At 35.9% G+C, this 26,959-nt stretch overlaps 1 protein-coding gene across 2 annotated transcripts; it reads right to left on the reverse strand.

The window, feature by feature from the left end:
- Positions 1–651: 651 nt before the first annotated feature.
- Positions 652–26,332, reverse strand: rph3ab (rabphilin 3A homolog (mouse), b). Of its 2 annotated transcripts, none has more exons than XM_046842169.1 (16): positions 25,635–26,332; positions 14,766–14,935; positions 14,471–14,600; positions 11,717–11,800; positions 11,432–11,600; positions 11,021–11,164; positions 10,772–10,927; positions 10,450–10,529; positions 9,354–9,428; positions 6,187–6,296; positions 4,819–4,945; positions 4,682–4,735; positions 4,200–4,354; positions 3,740–3,821; positions 3,328–3,424; positions 652–1,431 (listed from the first exon to the last, which is right to left on the reverse strand). In XM_046842169.1, the coding sequence occupies exons 2-16, from the start codon at positions 14,912–14,914 to the stop codon at positions 1,301–1,303; spliced, it is 1,743 nt and encodes a 580-aa protein (XP_046698125.1). In that variant the 5' UTR covers positions 14,915–14,935; positions 25,635–26,332; the 3' UTR covers positions 652–1,300. The 2 variants fall into 2 exon arrangements, with proteins under 2 accessions (XP_046698125.1, XP_046698126.1); XM_046842170.1 differs by lacking the exon at positions 652–1,431 and adding an exon at positions 1,989–2,915.
- Between the last annotated feature and the right edge of the window lie 627 nt (positions 26,333–26,959).

Consider the following 26,959-nt stretch of genomic DNA (forward strand, 5'->3'; position numbering starts at 1 on the left):
TGACAACATGGAGTACTTAAACATCCAGCACACTATTATTTAGTCTATAACATAAAAGGAACAAATCCTTCTTATCAACCAACACTGATGCAAAGCAAAATCCTAAAATAGAACTATAAACTTAATAGTTCTCAGTAGTTTGTATTCCAGTAACATTAACATTACACAAAGAAGATTTTTATTTTGTGCCACTCTTAAGGATCCTGGTTGGTTTTCTAATAAGGCCAAAATCATTATGCACATTTTGTGTAAATAAAATAAACATTCAATTATGTTTAAATCCATTTAACATTTTCCAAATGTACTCAAAATCTGTTTTTCAATCTAGTTCAATTCATGTAGTGTACAAATTACTAACAATTACTAAATAAATTATATCATATTTATTATTATAGTTATTAGAATTTATTATTGACCTTAAATGGCTTTCCACAGTTTTTTTGGAGTGCATTTGCCCAAAACATGATATTCGTCACAAAATATTGTAGTTACATCAAACTTTAAACATTTCAAGATTATCATGCAAAAAAACCTGGTATTGTTCATTTGGCCTTCTTCATCATTCATTTTTATATATTTTGTGTATGTGTACTCCCAGATTGCATACTCAAGCTTAAAATGACAAACTATTAATGACAGTAAACATCAAAATGTTTTAATATATTATAACCAGCAGTTATATGTTTATTCAAATCTAAATCTACTTTCATTTCTATGCTTTGATATAACTTCCCTCTCTTTTTTTTATTGAATGTGCATGCAACAACATATACTTATAATAGCATCACATTAATAAAATAGGATAATTCACCTATAAAATCAGTCCATGCTATCAATTGCCCTTTAAAAGGGAAAGTAGTGCTTCTTAATGGCAAGTACTATGTCAAGGTGTGTCCTAGATGCAATTAAAGCATTACTGCTCAAGTAACCTTAAAACTGCCAACAGGTGATTTCAGTAATCTGTCGAAAAATTCAGCACCAATATTGCACAAGCACAAATATTAGAAAATCAAAAGAATCTAAACTGCATGCATTTCTGCACTTTTGCTTGTGGCTAAGGCATTCACACAATTTACTGACCTTGCCCCCATTTCCCGAAACATTCACCATGTCAGAGGCACATTAGAAGACTCAGGGGCCCTGTTAGATGGACGAATTGTTATAGAGCATGTGAACAGGTGTATAGTGGTGCCAGAGCAAGACTATACATTTTACTACAAGTGCAAGCCAAGGAACTTACAAAGCAGCACTACAATTAGGTTAATTATATACGGCATGCATAAAGAGCCTGACACAAGCCTTAATCACTGGAGACATGATTCTCATTAAGTAAAGTATGCCAGCGCTCAATCCGCTTGTCTTTGTTCTTGAGGCACTCATACCAGTGCTTAAGACGCTCCCCTTTAGAAGTGATGCCCAGCTGGCATCCCCCTGTTAAAATATCAAACCAACAAATTTGAATTTTATTATACTTCATAATAAACAATAATGATAGATAGATAGATAGATAGATAGATAGATAGATAGATAGATAGATAGATAGATAGATAGATAGATAGATAGATAGATAGATAGATAGATTCACTTTATACATTCAAGAGAGAAATTCACAATAATAATTCTGTCAATAATAAAAAAGACAATGCTGCCACACTGAGCTTTTTTAATTATTATAAACATTAAATAATGACACATTGACCACTTAGTAGCACAACACTAAAAATAAAATGAATACATATTCAAGAGGTGATATCCAGTCAATTCATGTCCTTTCACTGAATTGAGTGGGCACCAGTGGGTCAGTGACCAACAGTACCTTCACAGTGATAGAGGTGAAACAAATGTGTCATTTTTTTCAATTTGTCAAATTTGTCACTACATAAGATAATTGTCTATAGGTTGCAATAGATTGGGAATTTGGGATTATTGGGATTAACCTTTATATAGAAGGTTCAGATGAATTGTTAAATTGCGAAAAACAGTGCAGATACAAGTAAACAATGGCTTTATTCAGCAAACTTGCAGGGTGATCCAAAATGTGAGATAAAAGCAATCCAAAATAGGACCTTTGAAGTCTTTAAAAATTAAAAGGCTCAGTGTGCAACACAAAGAATATAATTTAAAATAAATGTTTGTTGGGTTAGGTGTTATGCACTGTGTTGTCATAATTGGTATGTGTAAGTAAAAAGTGGGTAAATGTGGATGTGATGGTCTCTGAGGTTGCTGGGCATTGTATTGTGGTTTGGGTGCTAGTCATAATCAGCAAGTAAGAATTTGCATAGCCGACCCATTCAATGCAAATGAATCAATGGGGAGGGATGCCCAATGATGGCTGATAGCAGGACCCTGGATAGTTATCATCGGACTGTAGCAGATTTGGGCACTGGCTGCATGAATGCTGATTGAAGGCAGGTAGGTTAAAAAAGTCTACAATTGGATGGCAGTGTACAAGTAGATTCTGACCTCAGGATAAGACATGGCTGGTGACATGGCAACTGACAGTCAATACTAAAATTAAGAAAATTTACAGTCAATACTCCAATAAAAAAATAATGTAAAGTAATGGCTACACTCAATATGGATGGAAAAGAGGAAAAAACAGAGAACAAAAAGGAATCTGGCACACATTTAGGAAAAGTTGTATTTCACATTCTAAACTGCACGGGATAGCTATAATCTGTAAATGCTGTCCCAGATGTTGTCAGGTAGAGAATAGGAGCTGACAGTGGTAGTACCACATCACATCACACATGACACTCTGGTAAAGTATCTGCTATATTTGACAAGAGAATATACTCAAGTGTCAAACTAGGCAGTTATAAGATGTGGAGTGGCACATTGTGAAAACATATTTAGCTTACTAATAAAACATTTGCCACTTTGATCATGAGGGAAACAGAATCCAGATTATTTTTCTGCATAGATGAAAATGAATAAGAATTAGTTTTAGTGCCTTGTGTTTCTATAGTTGCATAAAGTAGGACATTTTACATAACATATTTCATATTTAGGATGAGTATATGCTAAATTACCTCCCATTTAATGACATATGAGAAGCAAAAATTAAACATATGTGGAATGAGTTGTATTCATAGTATTCAATACTATGCAAGTTGCTTCCAAAATATGTTTAAATTATTATAGACAAGTAGAACAGCACAAATTTTTTTCTGAAGCAGTGACCTAAATCCAACAATACTGACATAAAAATAAATACTAAAATTAGATCAAATCAACTAGTCCTTTTGATGTAAATAAAACTGTTTGTGCATATGTTTTATATCTAAAATAAATGTAATCTAACAAATTTTGTAATTTATACATTACCAATGTAATCATTAGATTTGCCAATATCGTAATCCCAGACCGAGATATCTAAAGTCTTCTTGGCCAATTCAGCATGTTTTATTTCATAGCTGAATTCCTGCAAAGAGAAATGTGACAAGTAGAGAAATGCCAGTAGATCTGTTTTAGCATAGTATCACATCTGGTCATTAGGAGCTAATGCTATAGGAATATTTTTGACTAAGCTTAACTATTTATCAAGCATTTATAAAAGCAAGTAATGTCCTATCACCATAGGTCATTGTTATATCAACAACATAACACCACTGACGAATATCTGTGTTAACTGCTCTATGTTAAGCCTCTATTTAAGGCTGATCATCCTTAAAAACTGTTCTAAAATTGTCAGTAATATAGTGTATTTGTTTATAGAGTATGGTTGTTCAGCTCTTACTTCATTGAACTCAGGGTTTAGAGTTTTCTTCTTAATGTGGGTCTTGTTCTTAGCCTTCTTCCCCATGTCCGGCTTTAGGCATCTGAAACCAGTGGATTTGTAGATAGTAGGACCATGCACCAATACACTTTAGATCAATGGTTCCTGATCCCAGTCCTTAAAGCAGGTCACATCCCTCAAAATAATATTGTCATATCATTTTATTCTAAAATAATAATATAATTCGATTGTGGCATGCATGTTCTGTACTTTTCCATTTTGTATCAATTTTTTACATTAACCATTTAAATTTGTGTCAGTATAAAACTAAGCTGTTCAACTGGTTGAAGGAAAGTGAAGTCTAACAATTATTAATCACAGCAATATTCAAAAAGTATGTATAATATAGTTCTTCTAATATGAATTGAATTAAAATAAACTAAATGAATAAATAGAGATGGTTTTATACAAAAGCACTCACATTTTGACAAATGGGTCAGAATAGCCATTGGCATCCATGGGTGCTAGGTGAACACATCGTATTATACCAACAAGAAGTCGACCCTGATTGCTGCTATACGTTAAGGATATCAGAATACGACCTCTTTCCTCTATTTCTGCTCCATCCTTTGCAGGCTACATACACACATTTTGTTACACAGTTACACACAGACAAATGCAACCATAAAAAAAAAAAACAATAGGAAAGTAAGAAATCAATATCATTTCTTGAAATTTGTTTATTTCAATTAATATAAGGACAAAATTAAAAAAATGTTAATTTAAAGCATTATTTAAATATAAATTTGAGTTAATAAGTAATGTCTAGAAATGCTTATGTGAATTTAATAAATATATGTTGAAATAAAAACAAGCAAACAACATTGTGTTTAATATGTTGTGTGAAATTGTAATTTATTCATGTAAATAACAATTATTAAAAATCTGCAAAAAAATAATTACCTCTTCCTCGTAAAGGGATATTCCTCTTGCACTAGCAGCTGCAGTCTTCTTTGTCTATAAACAAAAAGGCAAAATACATGTATGCATGTATGTTATGGCCATTTTATGTCTTATACAGAGAAAAGAGAGAGACTCACCAGGACCACTCTCTCCAAACAAACATTGAATTTTTTTTTCTGATTCTGTTTGAGTTTCTTCAGAGCAACTCTGGTCTCCCCAATAAATTCATTGTGACCAAACTTGTCTTCATCACAGACAGAGATTCTGGCAGAATAAGAAAAAACTTGAAACAGACCGAGAAAGACAAACAGTGTGTGTGTGTGTGTGTGTGTGTGTGTGTGTTTGTGTGTGTGTTTGATGTAATCAATAAAGTACTGGGTTTCTGGGACCTACTCCCAGCTAACTCTTGGAGTGGTGTCTGCACGGCACTCATGTAGCCTAATAAGTCTCAGTTTTAACTGTTGAGGTTTCACCATCTTAAAGATTAAAGTGGCAGGGTAGAGGGTAGAGGGTAGAGGGTAGAGGGTAGAGGGTGGAGGCTAAATTCAGCCAGCCTTATCCCAGGCTGGTACCACCCCACAGGAGCTGCAGTTTTGTAGATGTTCTGACCCAGTCATCTAGCCATCAAAATTTGTCCCTTGTCAAACTCGCTTAAATCCTTATCTCTGTACATTTCTACTGCTTCTAACACATCAACTTTGAGGACTAAATGTTTACTTGCTGCCTAATATATCCCTTTTACAAACAGGTGTCATGATGAAGGGCATATCTGTTAACTGATCAGTCAGGATTTAACTAATTGTGAGTCCTAGGATTCAATCTTAGTTGAAACTTTTACAGGGGCCATGGGCCAGCTCTTAACTGTTCCACAGATTTGTAAGGGATAACAGGAATATGATAATCCTGTCTCCATTTGTTTGTTGAATTTAGAAACGGCTTATTATTGCGTCACTTGACATCTGTTTTGTACATTTGTTACTTTTGGCCTGGGTAGTCATAAAACAATTTCTCATAACATTTAAAACCATGTGGTACAGAACATCACAGAAAGACATAAAACTAAATGTATAAAAGTAAAAATCTAATTAAATCAGCTAAATTTGCCTATGCGAACATGCTAACGAGCGAAAGTACATTGCAACTTCAATGCAATAAAAAAAACAATAAAAAAAATTTATTTACTGAATGAAATTAGAACAGAATATATTCCAAACATTGTTAAATCCCTGCCCCAAGATGCTCCTACATTATCATAATAGACTGTGTATGAGCTTATTGGTTAAAACCAGTAGTTCTATGTGAAATTACACATTGAGTCCCCCATATAAACAAAATAGCATGATCCTCGTTTCACATGATGTCTGCGAAGGTTCAACTGTGAGACTGGTAGTCAAATCAGGCAAATAGGAAAACTATTGACGCAGCAAATTTATGACTATTGAGATTCACCCCTAGAGTCATTCAAATAGAATATAGCATAAATTATTAGTTTAACTTTACCAGACCTAAGAGTTTTGCGCTGTATGTCTTCATCTGTCAAGCCATGGTACACCAATGTCTCATTCCAGTTGGGGTTACGGGTGTTGCGGAGAGTCTTGGTGCGTAACTTATTCGACTGCATTGACAATAGAGAGATGCACAAATAATAATAGTATTAGTAAAAGTATCATGCCTCTTCAAGGCTTGCAGACAGATAAAATTGAAAAGTGTTTATTAGAGAAACACAGACAAGCTAATCCAAGTTGATGGGTATATTTCACACAATGTACAAACCATACAGTCAGCAAATAAAAACACGAAGAGAGCAAGATAAATAAAGGACAGCAATAAACAATAAACAGCTCAGGATGTCAGGTATAAACACTGAGCAAAAAGAAGATGAAACTGAGGCTTTCTGTCATAGTGTCATAGTGTCATCTCTACTGCTATAGGCTCTCACAGTATATATTAGCTAGCTTGGAAATGTTGATATAGAGGGCAGAGGGCAGAGGGCCAGATTGGTTTGAGCTGCCAGAAAATATATAGTTACTCTTATAATAAAGGGAGCTTGAAGCTCAGTGGTTAAGTCATTGGACTTTGAATTAGAAGATCACAAGTTCAAATCCCACTATGACCAAGCTGCCACTGCTGGGCCCTTGAGCAAGGCCCTTAACCCTCCCCTGCTCAGTTGTAAGTCGCTCTGGATAAGAGCATCTGCCAAATGCCATAAATGTAAATGTATAATCAATCTTTACCAACATGGGGGGCAAAAAAGCATTTCAGCAAGCCGGAACATTAAATCTACATTCACATGGTCACATGGTCCTACAGATTTCCTGTCAGCTCAGAGCAGCTGTCACTTACACTCCTCCAGTCACTCTCAGCAGTGTGTTTCAGCCTGCTCACCCTCTGCTCACAGGATGGTTTTTTTTTTTTTTTTTTAACATTCCATTCTGTGTGAACAAAAGACTGGTGTGTGGGTGTGTATGTGTGTGTGTGTGTGTGTGTGTGTGTGTGTGTGTGTGTGTGTGTGTGTGTGTGTGTGTGTGTGTGTGTGTGAGTGTGAGTGTGAGTGTGAGATAGAGAGAGAGAGAGAGAGAGAGAGAGAGAGAGAGAGCTTCATGCTTATTTCAACATGGCTAAACAAAGCTAAATTCTACAAGGGTTTGTTTCTTTTGGCTGTATAATCAGAGAGTGATAACAGCAGATATGCATGATAAAAGATCTCAGCTATTCCATTACCCTCAGCTACCCCTGTGTTTGATCATGCACCTGTAAGCAAGAGAATTTGCAACTGCAAGGCCACTGAGTACCCTTTAGGCTGCCTAAGCAAAAATACACCCTAAACCTGCGTGTCCACTCATCAAGCTCATCAGCCGGAAAGGCTAATTCGTAACAAGTTGGCAAGTAGCAGAAAGAGCTTTCCATAAGCAGCCACATCTGGTGAAGCCAAGCTCATGGAGTCTAGTCTGTTTCTATTGTGGTGATGCTCAGCATAGTATTTTATCCTGCACTTCCCATCCCCCGCCATGTTCAACGCAACCACCAAAAAAAAGAATTGCTTCCAATCTACATCTATTTCCCATTCCAGTTCACACAGAAAGTATTATGACACTTTTACTGTTGTTTGACGTGTAGCCAGGGTAGGGCAAAGATACATCCAAATGTATTTTTAAATAAAATACCAAATATCTTAACTTTAAGTGTATCAAAATAAATTACAAATTACAGAAGCCACACCATCTATCAAAATAAACTACTAATAAAAATAAAATAATACTTTTACAAAGGAACATGACTTTCTATTAATTGGCCAATTTGATGATTTGATTGTTAATCATAAATATAATAGTATATTGTGTGTCAGGCAGTTATTCATGCAATTGTGCGCAAAATCATGATCCTATTCATTCGACAATCAAATATTTATAATAATTGGACACCTATTTGAAAGCTGGCAGTCTGCATGTTTCTTACCTTCACCACTGTCTTTTATTTGATTACATTTTCTGTTCTGATCTAAACTAAGTCTTGGCAAAATACTGAATAGTCTCTAATCAGAGGCTGCAAAGTTATGATGTCATCATGTTGACTTCTTCCAAAATAATTTTATGGTATTTTAAAACTACAAAAATACAAAACACTAAAGTATTTTGTACCAAAACATGAAGCCATCTTCATCAACCCTATGAAATATAAATTACCAAATCCTATTTTATATTTGAAATACATGTATCATAAATACTGCCATCTCTGCTTGTAGCTATTGCCAGGGCCCTAACAGCCGTTTTTTAAAATAGTCAGAAGAGATGAAAATGAAACTCAGATGACCGATCCTTGCAATGCCTCAAGGGGGCAGCACCTATCCTTAAACTCCCTTAACCAGCTAAACCTTTCATTGTGGAGGTACATGCCTATGTAGCAGGAGAGAAATCTAAGCTGCACCCACTTTACTTTTACAAAAAAAACTCACTCAAGATGAAGAGAGTCTTGCTCTTCACCAAGAATTTCAGAGTCACCCACAACTGTTGAAAACTTACTCACTACTACATTTTGTTTTATATTAAAAATGTGCAATGTACAATAATTATAGTAACTGACAAGCTTAAATGTTTTGTTCCCCTCTTCCATGTTGTGCTTCAAGCTAAAAATCATTGTTGGATTTCATCTTCCAGTATACAACACAGATAGAAAAAAGTGCCTGCAAAGTATTGCAAAGTAAAACCATGCCTGGTCTGTTTTCTGTTTCTGTTAGTTGTTTGCCAATTGTAATAAAAGCATTACAACAAAAAGTCATAATTATTGAAAAGTTACATTATGTCAATTTTCCATTTTAATAATTTTAAGTGACATGAGTTCATCAATTAGATGAACAGGCAAGTGTTAAAATCAGTCAAGTGTGGGAATTTAATAGGAAAATATAATATATTCCTTTAAATAGCTTTTAGAGAAAAAAAGAAAAAAAAAAACACCCATATATACCACATCAAATCATATAAAAATACTGAGCATTGTTTAGTACAGGACCTTACAACTAACATTTAATTTGGCTCTACGTTAGATGTTATCTGTATAAAATTAAGTTGTTCTAAAAAGTTGTGTAATGTCTAATGAACCATAAAGATACAGTAATAGAGCTTATTATATCTACTCACATCTTACTAATAGATGCAAAAAATGAATTTTTACCAACCTTGCTTGCACCAGGTAGCAGATGCAGCTTGACATAGGGATCGGCTAGTCCATTGGAGTCCATTGGCTTCAAACCCTGTAAAAAAGATGTATTCGTAAAACTTTCAGTATAAACATGAAAAAGGCAAAGAGACCTCTATAAATTGTAGACTAATTTCAGAATAATGTTTCTCAAGACAAAATTACAAGATTTTCTGCATGAAAGACAGGGCAAAAATCAATCAATATTGTATGCTCTAAAAAACTCTTAAAAACAGGCATGATTCTGTAATTGATCTCACTGCATTGGCTCAGAAACGCCTCCAGAAAGCATTGTCTTGAAAAACAATTTACCATGGCATGCACAAATGCAGATTAAAGCAAAGAATAAGCCATATGTGTACATGATCCAGAATGCTGCTGTCCACTCAGGGCCAGAGCTTATTTAAAATGAAATTAGGCAAAGTGGAAAACTGTTCAGACAAATAGAAATAAGTGGTGAAGGGGTGGAAATGTCACTCTTTGTGTTGTAGTTAATCAGTATAGTGTTATCCATAAGAACAAACCTGTGGTGATATTAGTGCAAGCATTTGAATTTATATATATTAAAAAAAGTAATTTAGTTCTAAATTTAGAAGTACTCTGAAATTGTATTAAGTCCTAAAGCATCACTTTATTGTTGGTGGTTAGATTATGTGGGATTGTTTGAAAAAAATGCTTGTTAATATGCATTTACAGGTTAGCTACAGCTCTACCATCTTCATTTTCTGAACCCTCCACACCCATGCTACAGTGTCCTGCCATACCACTCCCTCACATGCCAAAATTCAGACTAAAATGAGTGATTAAAACCCACAGGAATCTTCTTTGTGTACTGTGACATGAGCTTGTGTGTGGATAGTGTAGGTTTGATTGAAGATCACTAAATGTAGCAGAAGAGCTGTCAGATGCTTGTCTTTTTTCTGCTTATAAAGCTGTTTTAACCAACATCAAACAAACAAGAAATGTAAGTCAGCTTTGATCATTTAACTTTAAGAATTTAAGAACTTTTGAATTGCTCACTAAGCGGAAGATAATATAAATGTGTTTGAGCATTTATATACTTTTATTAGTATTACCTTGGCTCTTATAATGTTGCACTGAATGCTGCTATTCTCTTGCTCATAAAGCAAGCTGAACTCGAGAGATCCGAGCGTTGCTGCAAAAAAAAAAAAAAAAACATTCTCACACTTAGTTAATCATACATTATTAATGTATTACTAATATTAGAGGAATCCATATGTGATTACTTTAGGCATTAATTAGTTAATACAAACCCAATCTTCACTTATTTCCAAGTCAATTTTTAATACTAGCTCAGTGACTAGACAAAATGCTGACATACTTGAGGTGGTATTCTAAAGTTTGCACATGAAAAATCCCAGAATTTTTTTATCTTACTGGTTTCATCAGAGTCATAACTGTTGAGCTCATCCTCATCTTCCTCTCTTACAGAGTTCTGTTGACGAGCAGGTGCCAGACTGAAGTTGGTAAGATCACTATTTTCCCCAGTTTGCACTTTCCCTTGCAAACCATTTCCCATGAGGGTTCCTTTCTCTGTTATTTTTGGAAATATATAAACCAAACAAAATGAACTAGAAATCTTCAGTCAAGTAAATAACAATTGAGTAGAGCATGATTTTAACTCACTTTCTTGAGCTGTACAGACAGAAGTGGATGGGGGAGGTTTTATCACAGCAGATCTGTCTGTATGACAGGTACCAACAATATTTGCAGGCTTTGGAGGCACAAACGGCTTGGGAGCAATTGTTGGATAACCTGCCAAATCTGGGGCTACAACACAAATGATAAGCATATCCCCTTAAGCTCATAATATGACTGGGGTTTTTTTGTTTGTTTTATTTTTTATAAATATTAGGTTAATTCTCCACTCATGAACAAAAAATTGATGTGAGTGGACCATAGTAATATTTCTAGAAGACATATGTAAAATTCCATTTCAAGAATAAAGTAGCATTAACTTATCAGTATATAGATCTGATAGGGTTAAATACCACAACGAACACTTAACAGAATCCAGTTAACTGTTATATTAGTTACCTTTAGCCTGTACTTGAGGCTGGGCAGCAGATACACATGTGGCAAGAGAAGCTTGGTTCTTATGTATTTTCTCAGAATTAGGTTCTTTACACTTGGTTGTTGGCATTGGCAAAGGCAAAAACTGTTTAGGGAGGCCTTTAAAGAACCAGGCCCCAGATCGCTTCCATACCTTAAAAAGAAATGTAAAGCATATCAAATAAGGAATTTATTGAATTTTGAGCCTGAGCCTATTTATATGCATTAAAAAATTCAAACCCAATATGGAAACCAATAAATTTCCTTTACCTCACGCTGTTCACTACAGATCTTGCACAGCCATACAGACTGTGGTCGGCTGTTAACCTGAACGCCACATTTGGTGCACATGTTCTGCAGAGAAACATATTTAATTGAAAATAATTATACAAAAAACAATTACTATATTATTTTATATAATATATAAATATATATAATAATTACTATATTCATTGCTTACAAAATAAATCAAGTACATAAACAGTTGGTCCCCTACAAAATAAATTAGAGAATGAAAAATAAATTAACCATGTTAAATTAATGTTAGTTATAATGTTATTGGCAAATAACCATTAACAGTCAATGCTCTACATGCATGTGATACGGCAAGAGGCAATAGTTACAGTAGGAATGGCACATATTGAAATTTACTGAATAAAAATGTTTTATATTTAAATGTAAGATGAACTCTATTATATTTGCTATGACTGGCATCATATACAGGTTCATATAAGTTATTGAACAGCATAATATGTGAGAGCATTCACATGCTTCATGTAAGTTGTACAGCAAGGGCATTAGGATCCAGCCATATTCAGATAGTTTGTTGTGTATATGTTCTCCCACCAACAGCCAGTCAAAGTCCATCCCCAATGAGAAGCTATCTGTACTAAAAAAAACAACCTTTTTTTTTTCTGACCAGGAGAACAATCAAATGACAGTTTCCATGATTATGAGAGTCAAAAAAGGGCTTAGTCTGATCTTCATACTGGGAAGACTGTTTTAATTGGGCTGCTGGCTACCCCTTAGTTTCAATATGTGGCAGACATTATCCTATAGTTATACCACTTAGACAGACTACATTTATATACTTGCACACTTCAGCTGTTAACCACAGTAAGCCTCTTAAATATTGTTTAAATAAAAGAGATTGTGAAAATTGTTTTAATATACATTTCTACATACGTTTCCTACCCAAGATTAGTTGTTTAAATCCAATAACTATGTGATGGATGTGATGTGTTATAAGAGTCATTCATCTGGCAAAATGTCTATCTATGCAGAATATCTGGACCACTTGGTTATCACCATGCTGATGCATAGTTCTAACATAACAGTCTATTCCACATCCTCTATATCCATATCCTCATAGACTCTTATCTTCTATAAAAAAGGTTTCCATGCAACTGAAGCATCTTATAATTTATAAGCCACACTCTTTGACAAAAATTACGTGGCGCTTCAGCTGTCTCTCTTCACTAACATTTTATATATATATATAAATAACCGTCACTAGAAATAATTTCTGAACAGAAAATCAATTACAATTCCTTAGTTTTACAGTGAAATGAATGACAAATCTATTTACAATAAAAATTACGTTGTTCCAACCAATGAGCGTATGCGGTGCTGTGTTTAAGCTTCATGACACCAATAAATGGCAAACCACTTACGTTTCTATGGTAACCTTGCGCATGCAGATTCAAGCAACAACAACCATGAGTGTTGATGGCGAAAAGAAAAAAATCAGAGGAACATTGAAAGTTTTAAAATGAGTGGACAGAAACATATGCTTTTATTGAAAACTCTGGTGATCTCCTCTGTCTGGTTTGCACAGAACGTATTTCCACTTTATAAAAAAATCAAACGTTGAGACATTTTGAAATCTGACAGATGAGAGATTGAATGCTTGCATGAAATTGAACCTGACCACTTATAAACCAGACTTCAACGCTATTAGCAACACAATGCAAAGCCAGAAGTCGCACTACTTGTAAAAATTCTGAATATAGGGATGAAAACATGTAAGTACTTCAAAAGCAATGAATTGTTGTGTTTGTTCTTTGATGTTCATATGCACTTAACTTGTGTTGTTGCATATTCTATTTATTTATTTTGACTTGTTTCTGGGACTAAATAATAAAGTTATTGAAATTCAATTTTCCCAATTGCCCTTTAAAATCTGTATTAGCCAAAATTTAAACAGTGCTTTGTTCTTCACTCATGCACTTACTCAACATGTGTTGCTGCATATTACTATATAATGCTTTATTTTGAGATATTTGACCTGAGTGAAATAATTTTTATATAATGTAATTTATATAACAATGTTTTTATAATAGTAAAATGTGTTTATTAAATTTTTTTTTTTTTTTGAGAAAAAAATAGAATGTATTAAGCAGAATTGTATTTCATTAGAATTCATGTATTTGCTCAACATGTGATGCTTACTATGTGTTTATTTTTTAGTTGTACATAGACATAAATAAAGGTTTTGTTATTGAAAAACTGTATTTTTTATAGTAGTAGTAACGGCTCTTTTAAAAAAATGCATTCGGCAAAAAGATCAAAAATGGCTCTATGAGGAAAAAAGGTTCCCGATCCCTGGTCTAAAGTTGTCGGTTCCTTGTGAGCTGCTTGTATAGGTTTTCCAGGGATTGCAAGGCCACCTTTTATTAAACATGCAAACATTCAATTTAATTCAGTTAATTTTTATTTGTATTGCGCTTTTAACAATGAACATTGTCTTAAAGCAGCTTTACACAGATAATGTGGTGATAAAAATAAATAAAGTGTAAATGTAAAGTGTAAGTTTGTCCCTGATGAGCGAGCCGGTGGCGACTGTGGCAAGGAAAAACTCACTGTGACAAACTCCCCAAACATCTACTGTGCACTCAGGACAACAACCAATAAGCTGAGCTCAGCAAGAAAGTTTCAAAGGGATTTTGGCAGTCGTTATCTAGAGTTCACTGAACATGGCTATGGGTGTAACCTGCAATTTTATATCAATATAAAAATCCTAACCTTTTTACAGTCTTCACAGACCACAGATTGGACTCCTAGAGCACTTAACTGCTCTCCACACAACAAGCAGTGGGATACCCCATTTCCACACACAGTCTTCTTCATGCTGTCCAAACGATTCATTAGACGCCTATTAGGAACAGAAACAGAGAAATCATGATTAGTATTCTTTTGCATTTTAGTATAATTTTATCTGAAAGGCCGAATAATATTGTTGAGTGAAATTAAATACTTGACAAACTTGAAATTTCTTATATGGAAAAGAACAGAAAGAAAACATTTTTCCAATTCTTACCCAATTCTCTCTTGCTCCATTGCCTCAATTTTCTCAGCTCTAAGGATCACATTGTTAATGATCTCCTTCTCTTCATCAGTCAGTTCTGAACTGTGGTCAGATCTTGGTGGAGAGTGGGCATCACTCATGCCTATCACAGTGTCTGTCATGGTGACGAACCAGTAAGATGTCTATATCAGATGTAAATTTAATGGGCACATGTTAATTGTCATTCACACAAGTGGAATATTACAAGCCACAGAATTCATTAGATTATTTTTACTCCTGTGAGGGTTCAGAAAGATACAAGTGCAATTATGATTATTCCTTATAATTACATACACATTATCAAAATAGGTAAAAGATTAGGCAGCTGGATAGCAGTGTAGTTTTAACATGGTCATGGAAAAGCTAAAAACGAGACTTAAAATTAGCTTTAAAGGAAATTCAACAGTAATCAGTACAATGGGTTTCTAATTGCCATTTGTTGTAGTTCCCAAACTTGAGCACTAGTGCAATAAATAACTCTCCCCAGCTGAATGGGGCTAAGGGTATAAAGCAGTGGTTCTTAACCTTGTTGGAGGTACTGACCCCCACCAGTTTCATATGCACATCCACCGAACCCTTCTTAAGCGGGGCGTGTCATCACGAATCATATGAGTCGGGTGTGTGTCTTGACCTCCGCCGAACCCCTGAGACTTACTTACCGAACCCCTGGGGTTCGATCGAACCCAGGTTAAGAACCACTGGTATAAAGTCATAGGGACCAAAATAATGGAAAAACAGCAAATATCCATAGCAATATTGTTTCAGTGTTGATCACTAAAAATAAAAAAAACAATTGAACCAGAATTTAAAACTCAATGAGATTTTGAATGAGGTTTTTATGAGGATTAAGTTTTGTTTAATGGATGATACATATGCACAAGACATTTTATAATTGAATTTGTTGTATGCTTTAAAATTAATACAAAAATTTATATTTGGTCAGTTTGCACACACTCCTTTAAAATAATGACTTATTATAAACAGTTTTGATGTCATTGTGAAAACAGTGTATTTCTATAAAATGTATTCTTTTTCAATCAAAAAAAAACAGCTTAAAAGTGCAAAAAAAAGTTACTACGGTCAAAAACCTGGAGCAGGGGATTATTGAAAACCTTTTCTTTAGATTTTATGGCTGAATTAATCCTTGGCAGGAATTGTTGGAAGAAAGCTTGCTAATTTTATCTATAGTTCTCTTTTATCAGACCTCTTCACTTGATGAAGAGCTTTTATTAAGAAAGAAAAAATTAACAGAGATAATTGAGTCACGTTCCACTTTTTGTTCCATTGACATTTTTCAAGTTTAAGTTCAGTGAACTCTGAAACCATTAGGGACTGAGAACAAAACAATCAGGAAACCAAGAAAATAAATAATCAACCTGTCTGTGTGCAAGCTACAAGAGGTACCAACTAGTATAAGACTTACAGTTCCCTGAAAAAAAGAGCCAAATCTTTTGTTTTTGAAATTCACTGAACATTGGGGTTTGAGATCAAATGATGATCAGTAAGAATCAGATAGTAAATCATCCTCAATTTCCTCATATTTTCATTAAAATGGCACATTTGGTGGCAGACTATGGTACTCATTTTGGTGGGAAACTGCGCAGAAAAAAAGAAAGTGCATTAATGCAAATTACATTTAATATGTGGTTGCTATTCCTTGCTTACAATAATTACATTAGAAGTGCAACCCAATCACTGTTGCATTTTTTGTGATTTGCCCTTTTTCATGCTTTAATACTTTTTGTGTGCATTTGATGTTCTCTGGGATGTCAAGTCAAGTCAAGTCAAGTTTATTTCTATAGCGCTTTTCACAACAGACATTGTCTCAAAGCAGCTTTACAGAAATCAACAGTCAAGGTGAACGGTGTGCATTTATCCCTGATGAGCAGCTGTGGCAAGGAAAAACTCCCTTAGATGTTCACTAGAATTACAGTCAATGTGATTTGGGTTAATATACTTTTTGATAAAACGCCTTCTAAATAAAGAGGCATATTTATACATAAACATGGTATTTGCTTCCATTGCTATGCTGATGATACACAGCTGTATATTTCAGCAATGCCAGATGAGAGAGATCAGCTTAACAATGTTGAGAAGTGTGTAAAGGACATTAGACAGTGGATGCTTGATAAATTTCTTTTGCTCAACTCAGATAAGACGGAAGTACTTTTACTAGGACCACATGCAGCTAGAAGCAACCTTTCCGATTATGTAGCATCTCTGGATGGTGTTTCTGTTTCAACGTGTACAGCAGACCTTGGTGTTATTATTGACCCGAGTCTTTCCTTTGAGGCTCACATGAATAATATTACCAGGATCGCCTTCTTTCACCTTAGAAATATTGCTGGATGCTGATGTCGTTACAGGATGCAGAAAAACTAGTTCATGCTTTTGTTGATTCTAGATTAGACTACTGTAACGCTTTACTGTCTGGGTGTGCAAATAAGTGCATAAATAAGCTTCAGTTAGTTCAGAATGCAGCAGCAAGAGTCCTCACTAGATCTAGAAAATATGACCACATCACCCCTGTTTTAATTAGTCTACACTGGCTCCCAATCAAATCTCACATTGATTATAAAATACTACTACTGACTGTATAAAGCACTTAACGGTCTCGCACCGCAGTATCTGAGTGAACTTCTGTACCAGTATGATCCTCCACGCCTACTTAGATCAAAAGGTGCAGGCTATCTTTTGGTACCTCAAATAATGAAGACTACAGCAGGGGGCAGATCTTTCTCTTATAAACCCCAGAGTTATGGAACAGCCTTCCAATCAGTGTTCGGGATTCAGACACAGTCTCAGTGTCCTAATCGAGGCTGAAAATATATTTATTTAGTCTTTTATCAGTAGATTTTTTAATCTAAAGGAGCAAATCTGAAGGGGAACATGGATATAGAGTGTTTGGTGAACTGGGATATTTGTATGCTGTCGTCCCCTCACTCTCACACGTTCACTCAGGTTTGTTGACGGTGGTGTGGTGGGTCGTCTCTTATCCCAGAGATCCCTCATGTCTGTATTACCTTCTGGTTCTCCCTTTTAGCTATGCTGCAATAGCGAGTCTTGCCAAAGTCCAAACTGCACAGTGACATTAACTTTCATACAACAAGGACACATAATAATCCATATCCTTCATTCTCTCTCTCTCTCGGGCAAGGTAAACATGCTCCTGAGGTTCCAGTGACCACTGTTCCTGCCCCTCTTCCCTCCGTGGATCTTCCCACTTCGTCCAGGTCTGCCTCTGGATAGTGTTCTCTTCGATTGGAGGCCACTCTGTTCAGCTTGGGTGGTTCCATGAAATTCTGGAGTAAGAACGGGTGCTTTGAGGATGGATTAGACTGTAGTTAATGTCAACAGTCTGCTACATTGCCTTAGGACCCTTCTGATCATTATCACTGTACCCCGCAACATCGTTTATCTGCAATCAATGGACATTTGGTGCAACCCAGATGAGGATGAGGTTCCCTCTTGAGTGTGGTTTCTCTCAAGGTTTCTTCCTTATGCCATCTCAAGGAGTTATTTTCTTGCCACAGTTGTTCATCAGTGACAAACTTACACTTATAAAGAACATATTCACTTTAATTCACCACATTAACTGTGTAAAGTTGTTCATTGTTAAAAGCGCTATACAAATAAAAATGAATTGAATTGAAAATGTATTTAAAATTTTGTATTGATTCTGCTTTACATTAATTACATATTCAATTAGATTATGAGCCCTAATAAAACAGTGAGATTAATCTACAGTACAAGCAGCCAAAGATATGACACTACCTCAACCATGAATGCTCAATATTTTAAAACATGAGTAGGTCCTTTCATTTATTACTCCCACTTCACAATTATTTCAGGCTTTCTATTCACGTTTCCATCAATTTGGTAAATGCTAACCTTGTTTCCATCCTTTTTCGTGGCTCATTTCTGTATTTTATTGTGAATTCCAATCTGGCTTTCAATGCTTACTGTTGATGAGTGGCTTGCATCTTGTAATAGGGCCACATTTTTTTTTGCTTTACAAATGTTTTTTAAACAGTATACTGTGAAATCGTGATATCCCCCCAACTCGCTCTAAGCCACATATTTGTGCACTACTTTGTTTGTTATCATGTGCAATGTGTGTTTGTATTTTCATTATTGTAATCCTCCACCCTGTCTCATCATTGGTTCAAGTATTCATGGGTTATTTAATTGACAGCTGCTTCCACTTCAAAGTTTGATTTTCATACACCTGTGTGTGCATTTTCTGTACAATTTCCCAGTTTTTGCATCACATTTTGGTTTCTCCTTCGTCTTTATCTTAGCCTAGTTCATGTTGTTTGTACAAACTATGCCTGTTCATAGATTACAATTTGTTTTTGACTTCCTTTGTATGCAGTGCCTGTCAACATTTTAGAAACACAGAGTCTTTTATTATTTTTGGGATGTTCCTTCTGTTTCCATGTACCAAACTAAGCAAAATGCAAAAACACACAAGTATTGGACAGTGAAAGACTGAAGAAAAGTTCAGCAAAGAACACATTTGGAATTTTTTGAAAGATAAAAGTTTTTCAGCTGAATGTTTGGAGAAACTACTGTAACTGTCTGTATATCAGTGTTTAAAGCTGTTATTAATGTTAAGGGAGGATTTTTCAATAAAATAAAGTTTAACTATTTATTTATAAGTTTTTGTACCAACACTGAAATTTCAAGGTTATTGGTGATGACACTGATTTGTTCTACTAGTTTTTTCTTTACAGCTTTCATAAGGGTGATCAACTGTTGTTTTTCTTTGGCACACTGTTAGTTGTGTGGTTGTTAGTACACCAGTGGTGTCTTTTTTTTTCTGAATGTTCCAAATTATAGTGGGTCAATGATTATGCAATTGTGCTAATTATTTTTCCTCTTTTACAGTATCAAAATGGATTTTTTTCCCCCAATAAACCAGTCTCAGGACTTCATTTGGGTTTATCCATTTTAAAAACACTAGAGATTGATCAGAGGATAATAACCAGACTGGGTTGGGTTGACTGGAAATGTAGTAACTCTTTACAACCATGGTGAGTATAAAAGACATCTCAGAACACACAAAACACCAAACCTGGAAGTGGATAAGCTACAACAGCAAAAAAAACCCACATCAATGTTAACAAAAAACAAGAATTTGAGACTATGGTAGAGAACTGTCACTTGCGCAGTGTCCTAGGAGACAGTTTCTGAAATATTTTTAAAAGAACATCTGATACCAGCATCCATGCTACAACCGAATTCACACCGTTTCTTCATTTTGATGTTTGATACATCTGTACAGTTGTATCTATTGTGCTTCTACCCCATGCTTGTCTGAATGGCTACCTGCATAAATGTTCCTAATAAAGTGTACAGTGAGTTTATTCAGTAATCCTCATTTAGCGCGGTGTTTACATTCCAAAACCGCCCACGATAAACGAAAAACTGTACCTTACTGTATTAACATTTTACCTCATTTTATAATTAATAATTATATTTTTAGTAATACATTTCATTATTTCAACACAAATAAATAAAAACGATTCAAGTTGTTTGGTGCTATCTGTGAACTGTGTAGACCGGGAAAATCAGCCAAACAAATTAGCAATGCAATTCAGCGATAAACCAGGGGGCGAGTTTCTATATATATATATATATATATATATATATATATATATATATATATATATATATATATATATATATATATATATATATATATATACACACACATACACAGTGGGGCAAAAAGTATTTGGTCAGCCACCAATTCTGCAAGTTCTCCCACTTAAAAAGATGAGAGAGGCATGTCATTTTCATCATAGTTACACTTCAACTATGAGAGACAAAATGAGAAAAAAAAATCCTGAAAATCACATTGTCTGATTTTTAAAGAATTTATTTGCAAATCATGGTGGAAAATAAGTATTTGGTCACCTACAAAAAAAGCAAGATTTCTGGCTCTCATAGACCTGTAACTTCTTCTTTAAGAGGCTCCTCTGTCCTCCACTTGTTACCTGTATTAATGGCACCTGTTTGAAGTCAGACTCCAAACTTCACTATGGCTAAGGCCAAAGAGCTGTCAAAGGACACCAGAAACTAAATTGTAGACCTGCACCAGGCTGGGAAGACTGAATCTGCAATAGGTAAGCAGCTTGCTGTGAAGAAATCAACAGTGGGAGCAATTATTAGAAAATGGAAGACATACAAGACCACTGGTAATCTCCCTCGATCTGGGGCAGATGGGGCAGATCGTGGGGTCAAAATGATCACAAGAGCAAAAATTGTGAGCAAAAAGCCCAGAACCACACAGGGGGGGGCTAGTGAATGACCTGCAGAGAGCTGGGACCAAAGTAACAAAGGCTACCATCAGTAACACACTACGCCGCCAGGGACTCAAATCCTGCAGTGCCAGACGTTTCCCCCTGCTTAAGCCAGTACATGTCCGGGCCTGTCTGAAGTTTGCTAGAGAGCATTTGGATGATCCAGAAGAGGATTGGGAGAATGTTACATGGTCAGATGTAACAAAAATATAACTTTTTGGTAAAAACTCAACTTGTCGTGTTTGGAGGAGAAAGAATGCTGGGTTGCATCCAAAGAACACCATACCTACTGTGAGCATGGGGGTGCAAAGGGACCAGGACGACTAATCTGTGTAAAGCAGACCTGGGCAAACTACGGCCTGCGGGCCACATCCGGCCCTCTGTACGGAAGAACAGGAAACTGAGGCTACAATAGGCACAGGCTCACCAAAATTGGACAATAGAAGATTGGAAAAACGTTGCCTGGTCTGATGAGTCTCGATTTCTGCTGCGACATTCGGAAGGGAGGGTCAAAATTTGGGGTAAACAACATGAAAGCATGGATCCATCCTGCCTTGTATTAACGGTTCAGGCTGGTGGTGGTGGTATAATGGTGTGGGGGATATTTTCTTGGCACACTTTGGGCCCATTAGTACCATTTGAGCATCGTGTCAACACCACAGCCTACCTGAGTATTGTTGGTGACCATGTCCATCCCTTTATGACCACAGTGCACCCATCTTCTGATGGCTTCTTCCAGCAGGATAACGCGCCATGTCATAAAGCGCGAATCATCTCAGACTGGTTTCTTGAACATGACAATGAGTTCACTGTACTCAAATGGCCTCCACAGTCACCAGATCTCAATCCAATAGAGCACCTTTGGGATGTGGTGGAACGGGAGAGTCGCATCATGGACAAATCTGCAGCAACTTCATGATGCTATTATGTCAATATGGACCAAATTCTCTGAGGAATGTTTCCAGTACCTTGTTGAATCTATGCCACTAAGGATTAAGGCAGTTCTAAAGACAAAAGGGGGTCCAGTGGCCGGTGAGTGTATATGTTAATACTTGTTGTCAGAGGTGGTTAGAGTATCAAAAATAACTAGTCAATAAAAGTTCCACTAATCAGAAAATAATCAAGTACAAAAAAAAGTAATCATCTCAATATTTATTTGAATTAAAGAAGAATTTAACTACTTAACTAACTAATACATTTTTTCGAGAGCAATAGGTTTATTCCACATGCTAAGCTCTGTTTCATGTGCTTTGTTTTGGTTTTGGTTTTCCACCCGAGTTGTGTAATTGGTTGCTTCACTCACATTTTAATCACATGATTATTCTACATATCACCCCCATGTTATCTTTTGTTTCCAAATGGAATAATGATCTGTTATGCCACCTGTTCTTTCTGAGCTCTAAATTTCAGGTTGCTTTTCTAGTTTTGATCTTATTTTGTTTTTTATGTTCTTTGACTAGATTACGTTGTTTGTTGCTGTTGCCTGTTTTCTTTTAATGGTTTTGGAAATGCCTGCCTGCTTTTCAACCTCCACTTGCCACCATCTGTCACACAGGAAGTGTCCCATGAAACAGTGAAACACAGGAGGTTAAATATAGACATTTTTTGTACGTTTTTTGTTAGGCTGTTCACGTTACTGTATGTATAAAATTTGATATTAGTCTGATTAGCTAACACGTGTGAACTGTGTAGGTTGTGTATTATTATAGTGCTGTACGGCCACATTGTGGCTTTTTTTATCACTATTATTTTTTTATTTTACAGTTTTCCCCTCTTTCATAATATTTATTTTATTAAATATTTATTGTTAATTCTTTCTCTGTTCCTTTCTCTTTTTGATTCTTATATTTCTTTTTCTTATTAGTTTTATTTAGACCCTTTTACAAAAAGACTGGTATTAAATATCCTGCCTGGCACGTGCAGGCTTTTCAGTTTAATCAGCCTACAACAGTGGTATCCAATCTTTTCCACAAAGGGCCAGTGTGCATGTAGGATTTCATCCCAACCATTTAACAGTCACACCTTATAATCATTATAAATAAAAATCATTCGATTTAAACAGGTAGAATTTAATGTGGACTTGAAATCCTACATCCACACCGGCCCATGTGGATAAGATTGGACACCCGAGTCTGAATAACTGGGTGCTACAGTGCACGTTAATGCACGCCACTGCTGCCCTCTTCTGGCCTTTAACATTTTACTACACAAGCTTTAATCGCAAAGTACGTTTGATTGGTTTTTCTTGATTTTCAATGTAACTTTCTCTTAATGGTATATTGAATATTGGTAGCCATAGTTACACAGGTTATGCAAGTGGTGTTTTATAAACTCACTTTATTAATACAAAATTGACAAACGAGTCCAATAGTTGTTATAAAAAATAAGTTAAATAATTAATTTATCATCTGCTAATGAGTAAAAATTCTGGGAAAAAAAAACATTAGACACCATAACAGGAATTCTAATAGTTTCCACTACAAATAACATTAGCAGTTAGCTATTCCATACTCTTTCTGGGTGCCTCATAAAACTAAAGAAATCAATGAAGATACTTACTGGATGCTACAGTGATGTAAACATTTTTAAATTATATAGTTTTATGTATAAGGAAATAATACAAATCATCAGGTTTTAGAATTAGGTAAATAAAACTCCCACATGAACATCAATGCATTATATATAACACTATGCCATTATTTATTGTTACAAAAATCAAGCTGAAAAAATGAAACCGTGTGTGAAAATCTAAGTTCACTTTACTGAACTACCTTCAGCAGCATTGAAGTGCTCATGTTCAGTATGACACTAACAGTCTATACAATCATTGTGGAGAAATTTTGGCTCACTCTTCTTTACAATGTTCCTTCAGTTTATTGAGGTTTGGGAACGTGTTTATTCATTGCTCTCTGTGCACAGTCACTGCCGCAGCATTTAAGGTTATTGTTTCTTCAGATGCAACTACAGATGCAAACCTAAACCATGCTTTTTAAGAGAAAAGAGGCTTTCTCCAGGCAACCCTCCCAAACAAATCTTACTTGTTTAGTGTTTTTCTAATTGTTCTTTCATGGACTTTATTTTAACAGGCCTGTAGATTCCGAAATGTTACTCTGGAAGTTTTGCAATTTCCCTGAGAATTGCACAGGCTGGACTTGGGGTAAATTTGCTTGGTGGTTAACGCACTGGCTTACTGATTGAAAGGTCAGGAGCTCAAAACCATTTAATGCCAAGCTGCCACTCTTGGGCCCTTGAGCAAGGTCCTTAATCCTCTGTGCTCCAGGGGCGCTGTGTCATTGCTGACTCTGCGCTCTGATCCAAGCTTCTAAGCAAGCTGGGATATGCGAAGAAAGACTTTCAGTGTGCTGTAATGTATATGTGAAAAAATGAGGCTTTTAATGTATCCACTCTTGAAAAGATTGACACTTGTATTAAATATTTTCCACTTGTGAATAATCTTCCTTATTGTAGAATTTGGGACTTTAATTTGTTTGGAAATGGCTTTATAACCTCCCTGACTGATGTGCACCAACAATGTTTTGGAGTAATTTGATGTATTATTGTTCATCTAAGGTTGTCTTTATCTCATTTTAAGAGCTGATAAGGACCAGATGTCTTTTTTTATATTCTAATATGTAAAACCATAGGATTCAGTGGGTGTACTTTTATTTTCACATGACTGTCCTAATGGTCCTTATTAGTCTCCATTAAAAACCGAAATGTGATCAACATTTATCTTTAATCAAGACATAATACGCCACAAAGACCATTACAGTTTCCATTTAAAACCAATACAATTCCCATTTAAAAGATTGTAGATTACAGAGAGTTTCTGTTGATTCTGTGGTGATGTGATGAGGCATATCACAGGCTACAGATACATACATATCACATATAAGAATATGTGACATTTTCTTTCTGTGGCAAAATGCATTTTAAACTAGGCTTGGATGTTACATATTTCAGATTTATATGAAACTAGTTATAAATAACTCATTTTTGGCAATGTCTCCCTGAAGTGCAGTAGGGAGTCACTGGGACGCCTCCCTTGTTCAATGGAAATGATGGTGAAAAAAAGCTGCTGCGATGCTCTGCCTAGCGAGCGATCACAATCACAATCACAATCACAAGCCATCACAATTAACCGTGTTGTTTACAAAAGTGCAAAATACAGACAAACCACACAGATCACAAATCATATTCAAACCCACCATGTACATACTATTAAAACCCCAGCCAACAGGCGTGCAAGGCAAATGCCTCCATTCGTGTTTTATACTAATCCATACAGTAAATTCGCATTTTCTCAGTGATTTAGTCAAATTCACGACGCTTTGATTAGGTCTAAATCTGTTTATGTCAAAAACTAAAGAATATGATTTTTCTCTCTCTTTTATGGGAAATGTGTGTAGAATAATATACATGCATTTCACTCAGGGAGGAACACACTCGAGCTGTGCCACTTGCTGCATAAACTGCCCCTGAGCATCTTATAGCACAAAACAATATGTTCAGAAATGAATTCAAGTCTTCTTACCTCGGGTTTCTGCCCACTAGTGCAACAGAATGTGTGCAGACGTTCAGCGTGTAGTCACGACGCAGACCAGAAGCGCACACCAGAACCGGCGGCTGCGGCAAATAAACAGCTTTAAGAGCCGCTGATCAGCAGAATACCGCAGAGCTCTGATCAGATCTGACCAAACGCCAGAAAAGAAATGAGCAGATTGCAAGCTTGCAGTTCCAGTGTCTGAACAGCCATGGGATCAAACCGCCTACCGTGAAAGCAGTGTTTTTATCATGGCGTTTACAAACACTTCTGACCATCTTCACAGTGGCGCAGCCTGGAATAACAAGTGGAGGCAGGTGGAGTGTGGGGGTGTGGGTGGAGGTGATATAGTAAATAAGAATGTATTGATTTGGGTGAATGCCAGGACGAGCTGTGATGGTCTGTGTGTGGTCTGCGCTGTTACCCCCAACACCCACCCACCACTCGGTTATTTCATATGCGTTACATTCACACAGACAACAAAGACTACTATACTGCAACCTACACCTTAAGACTTATTTTAAAAATATTACTATTTGCACTGCCTCACTGTTACATATCATGCACAAATTGTATAGTGAATGTCTTTATTTTATTTGTAATGTTTTTATTAGTTTTTTTTTTTTTATATATATATATTTTTATATCACCTGCACACCATGACAGATTCCTTGTACTTGCAACCCATGATAACTGGCAATAAAAGTGATTCTGATTCTGAGGTTTAACAGTCATAAAATGGCCTTTTGTCAATTCATTAATCAGTTCTTTGAAATTCTTCTTCTTCTTTCGGCTGCTCCCATTAGGGGTCGCCACAGCGGATCATCCTCTCCATACCACCCTGTCCTCTACATCTGCCTCTTTCACACCAACTACCTTCATGTCTTCCCTCACCACATCCATAAACCTCCTCCTTGGCCTTCCTCTTTTCCTCCTACCTGGTGGTTCCATCCTCAGCATTCTCCTACCAATATAATTCATGTCCTTCCTCTGCACATGTCCAAACCATCTCAATCTCGCCTCCCTCACCTTGTCACCAAAACGTCCTACATGCGCTGTCCCTCTAATAAACTCATTTCTAATCTTGTCCATCCTCGTCACTCCCAACGAAAACCGTAACATCTTTAGCTCTGCTACCTCCAGCTCCACCTCCTGTCTGCTACTCAATGCCACTGTCTCTAATCCATACAACATCGCAGGTCTCACCACAGTCCTATAAACTTTCCCTTTCATTCTTGCAGATACCCTACTATCACAAATCACTCCTGTCACTCTTCTCCACCCACTCCACCCTGCCTGCACTCTTTTCTTCACTT

The sequence above is a fragment of the Silurus meridionalis genome, chromosome 27 (genome assembly GCF_014805685.1).
Source record: "Silurus meridionalis isolate SWU-2019-XX chromosome 27, ASM1480568v1, whole genome shotgun sequence".
NCBI lineage: Eukaryota > Metazoa > Chordata > Actinopteri > Siluriformes > Siluridae > Silurus > Silurus meridionalis.

What these genes read in the sequence shown, in the direction of transcription:
- rph3ab (XM_046842169.1), bottom strand. Translation starts at nt 14,914, where the DNA reads ATGACAGACACTGTGATAGGCATGAGTGATGCCCACTCTCCACCAAGA. An exon ending in TCTGTAGTGAACAGCGTGAG is followed by an intron (nt 11,601 to 11,716) that starts GTAAAGGAAATT and finishes TTTCTTTTTAAG; the next exon opens with GTATGGAAGCGATCTGGGGC. An exon ending in GTTTGGAGAGAGTGGTCCTG is followed by an intron (nt 4,736 to 4,818) that starts GTGAGTCTCTCT and finishes TTTTGTTTATAG; the next exon opens with ACAAAGAAGACTGCAGCTGC.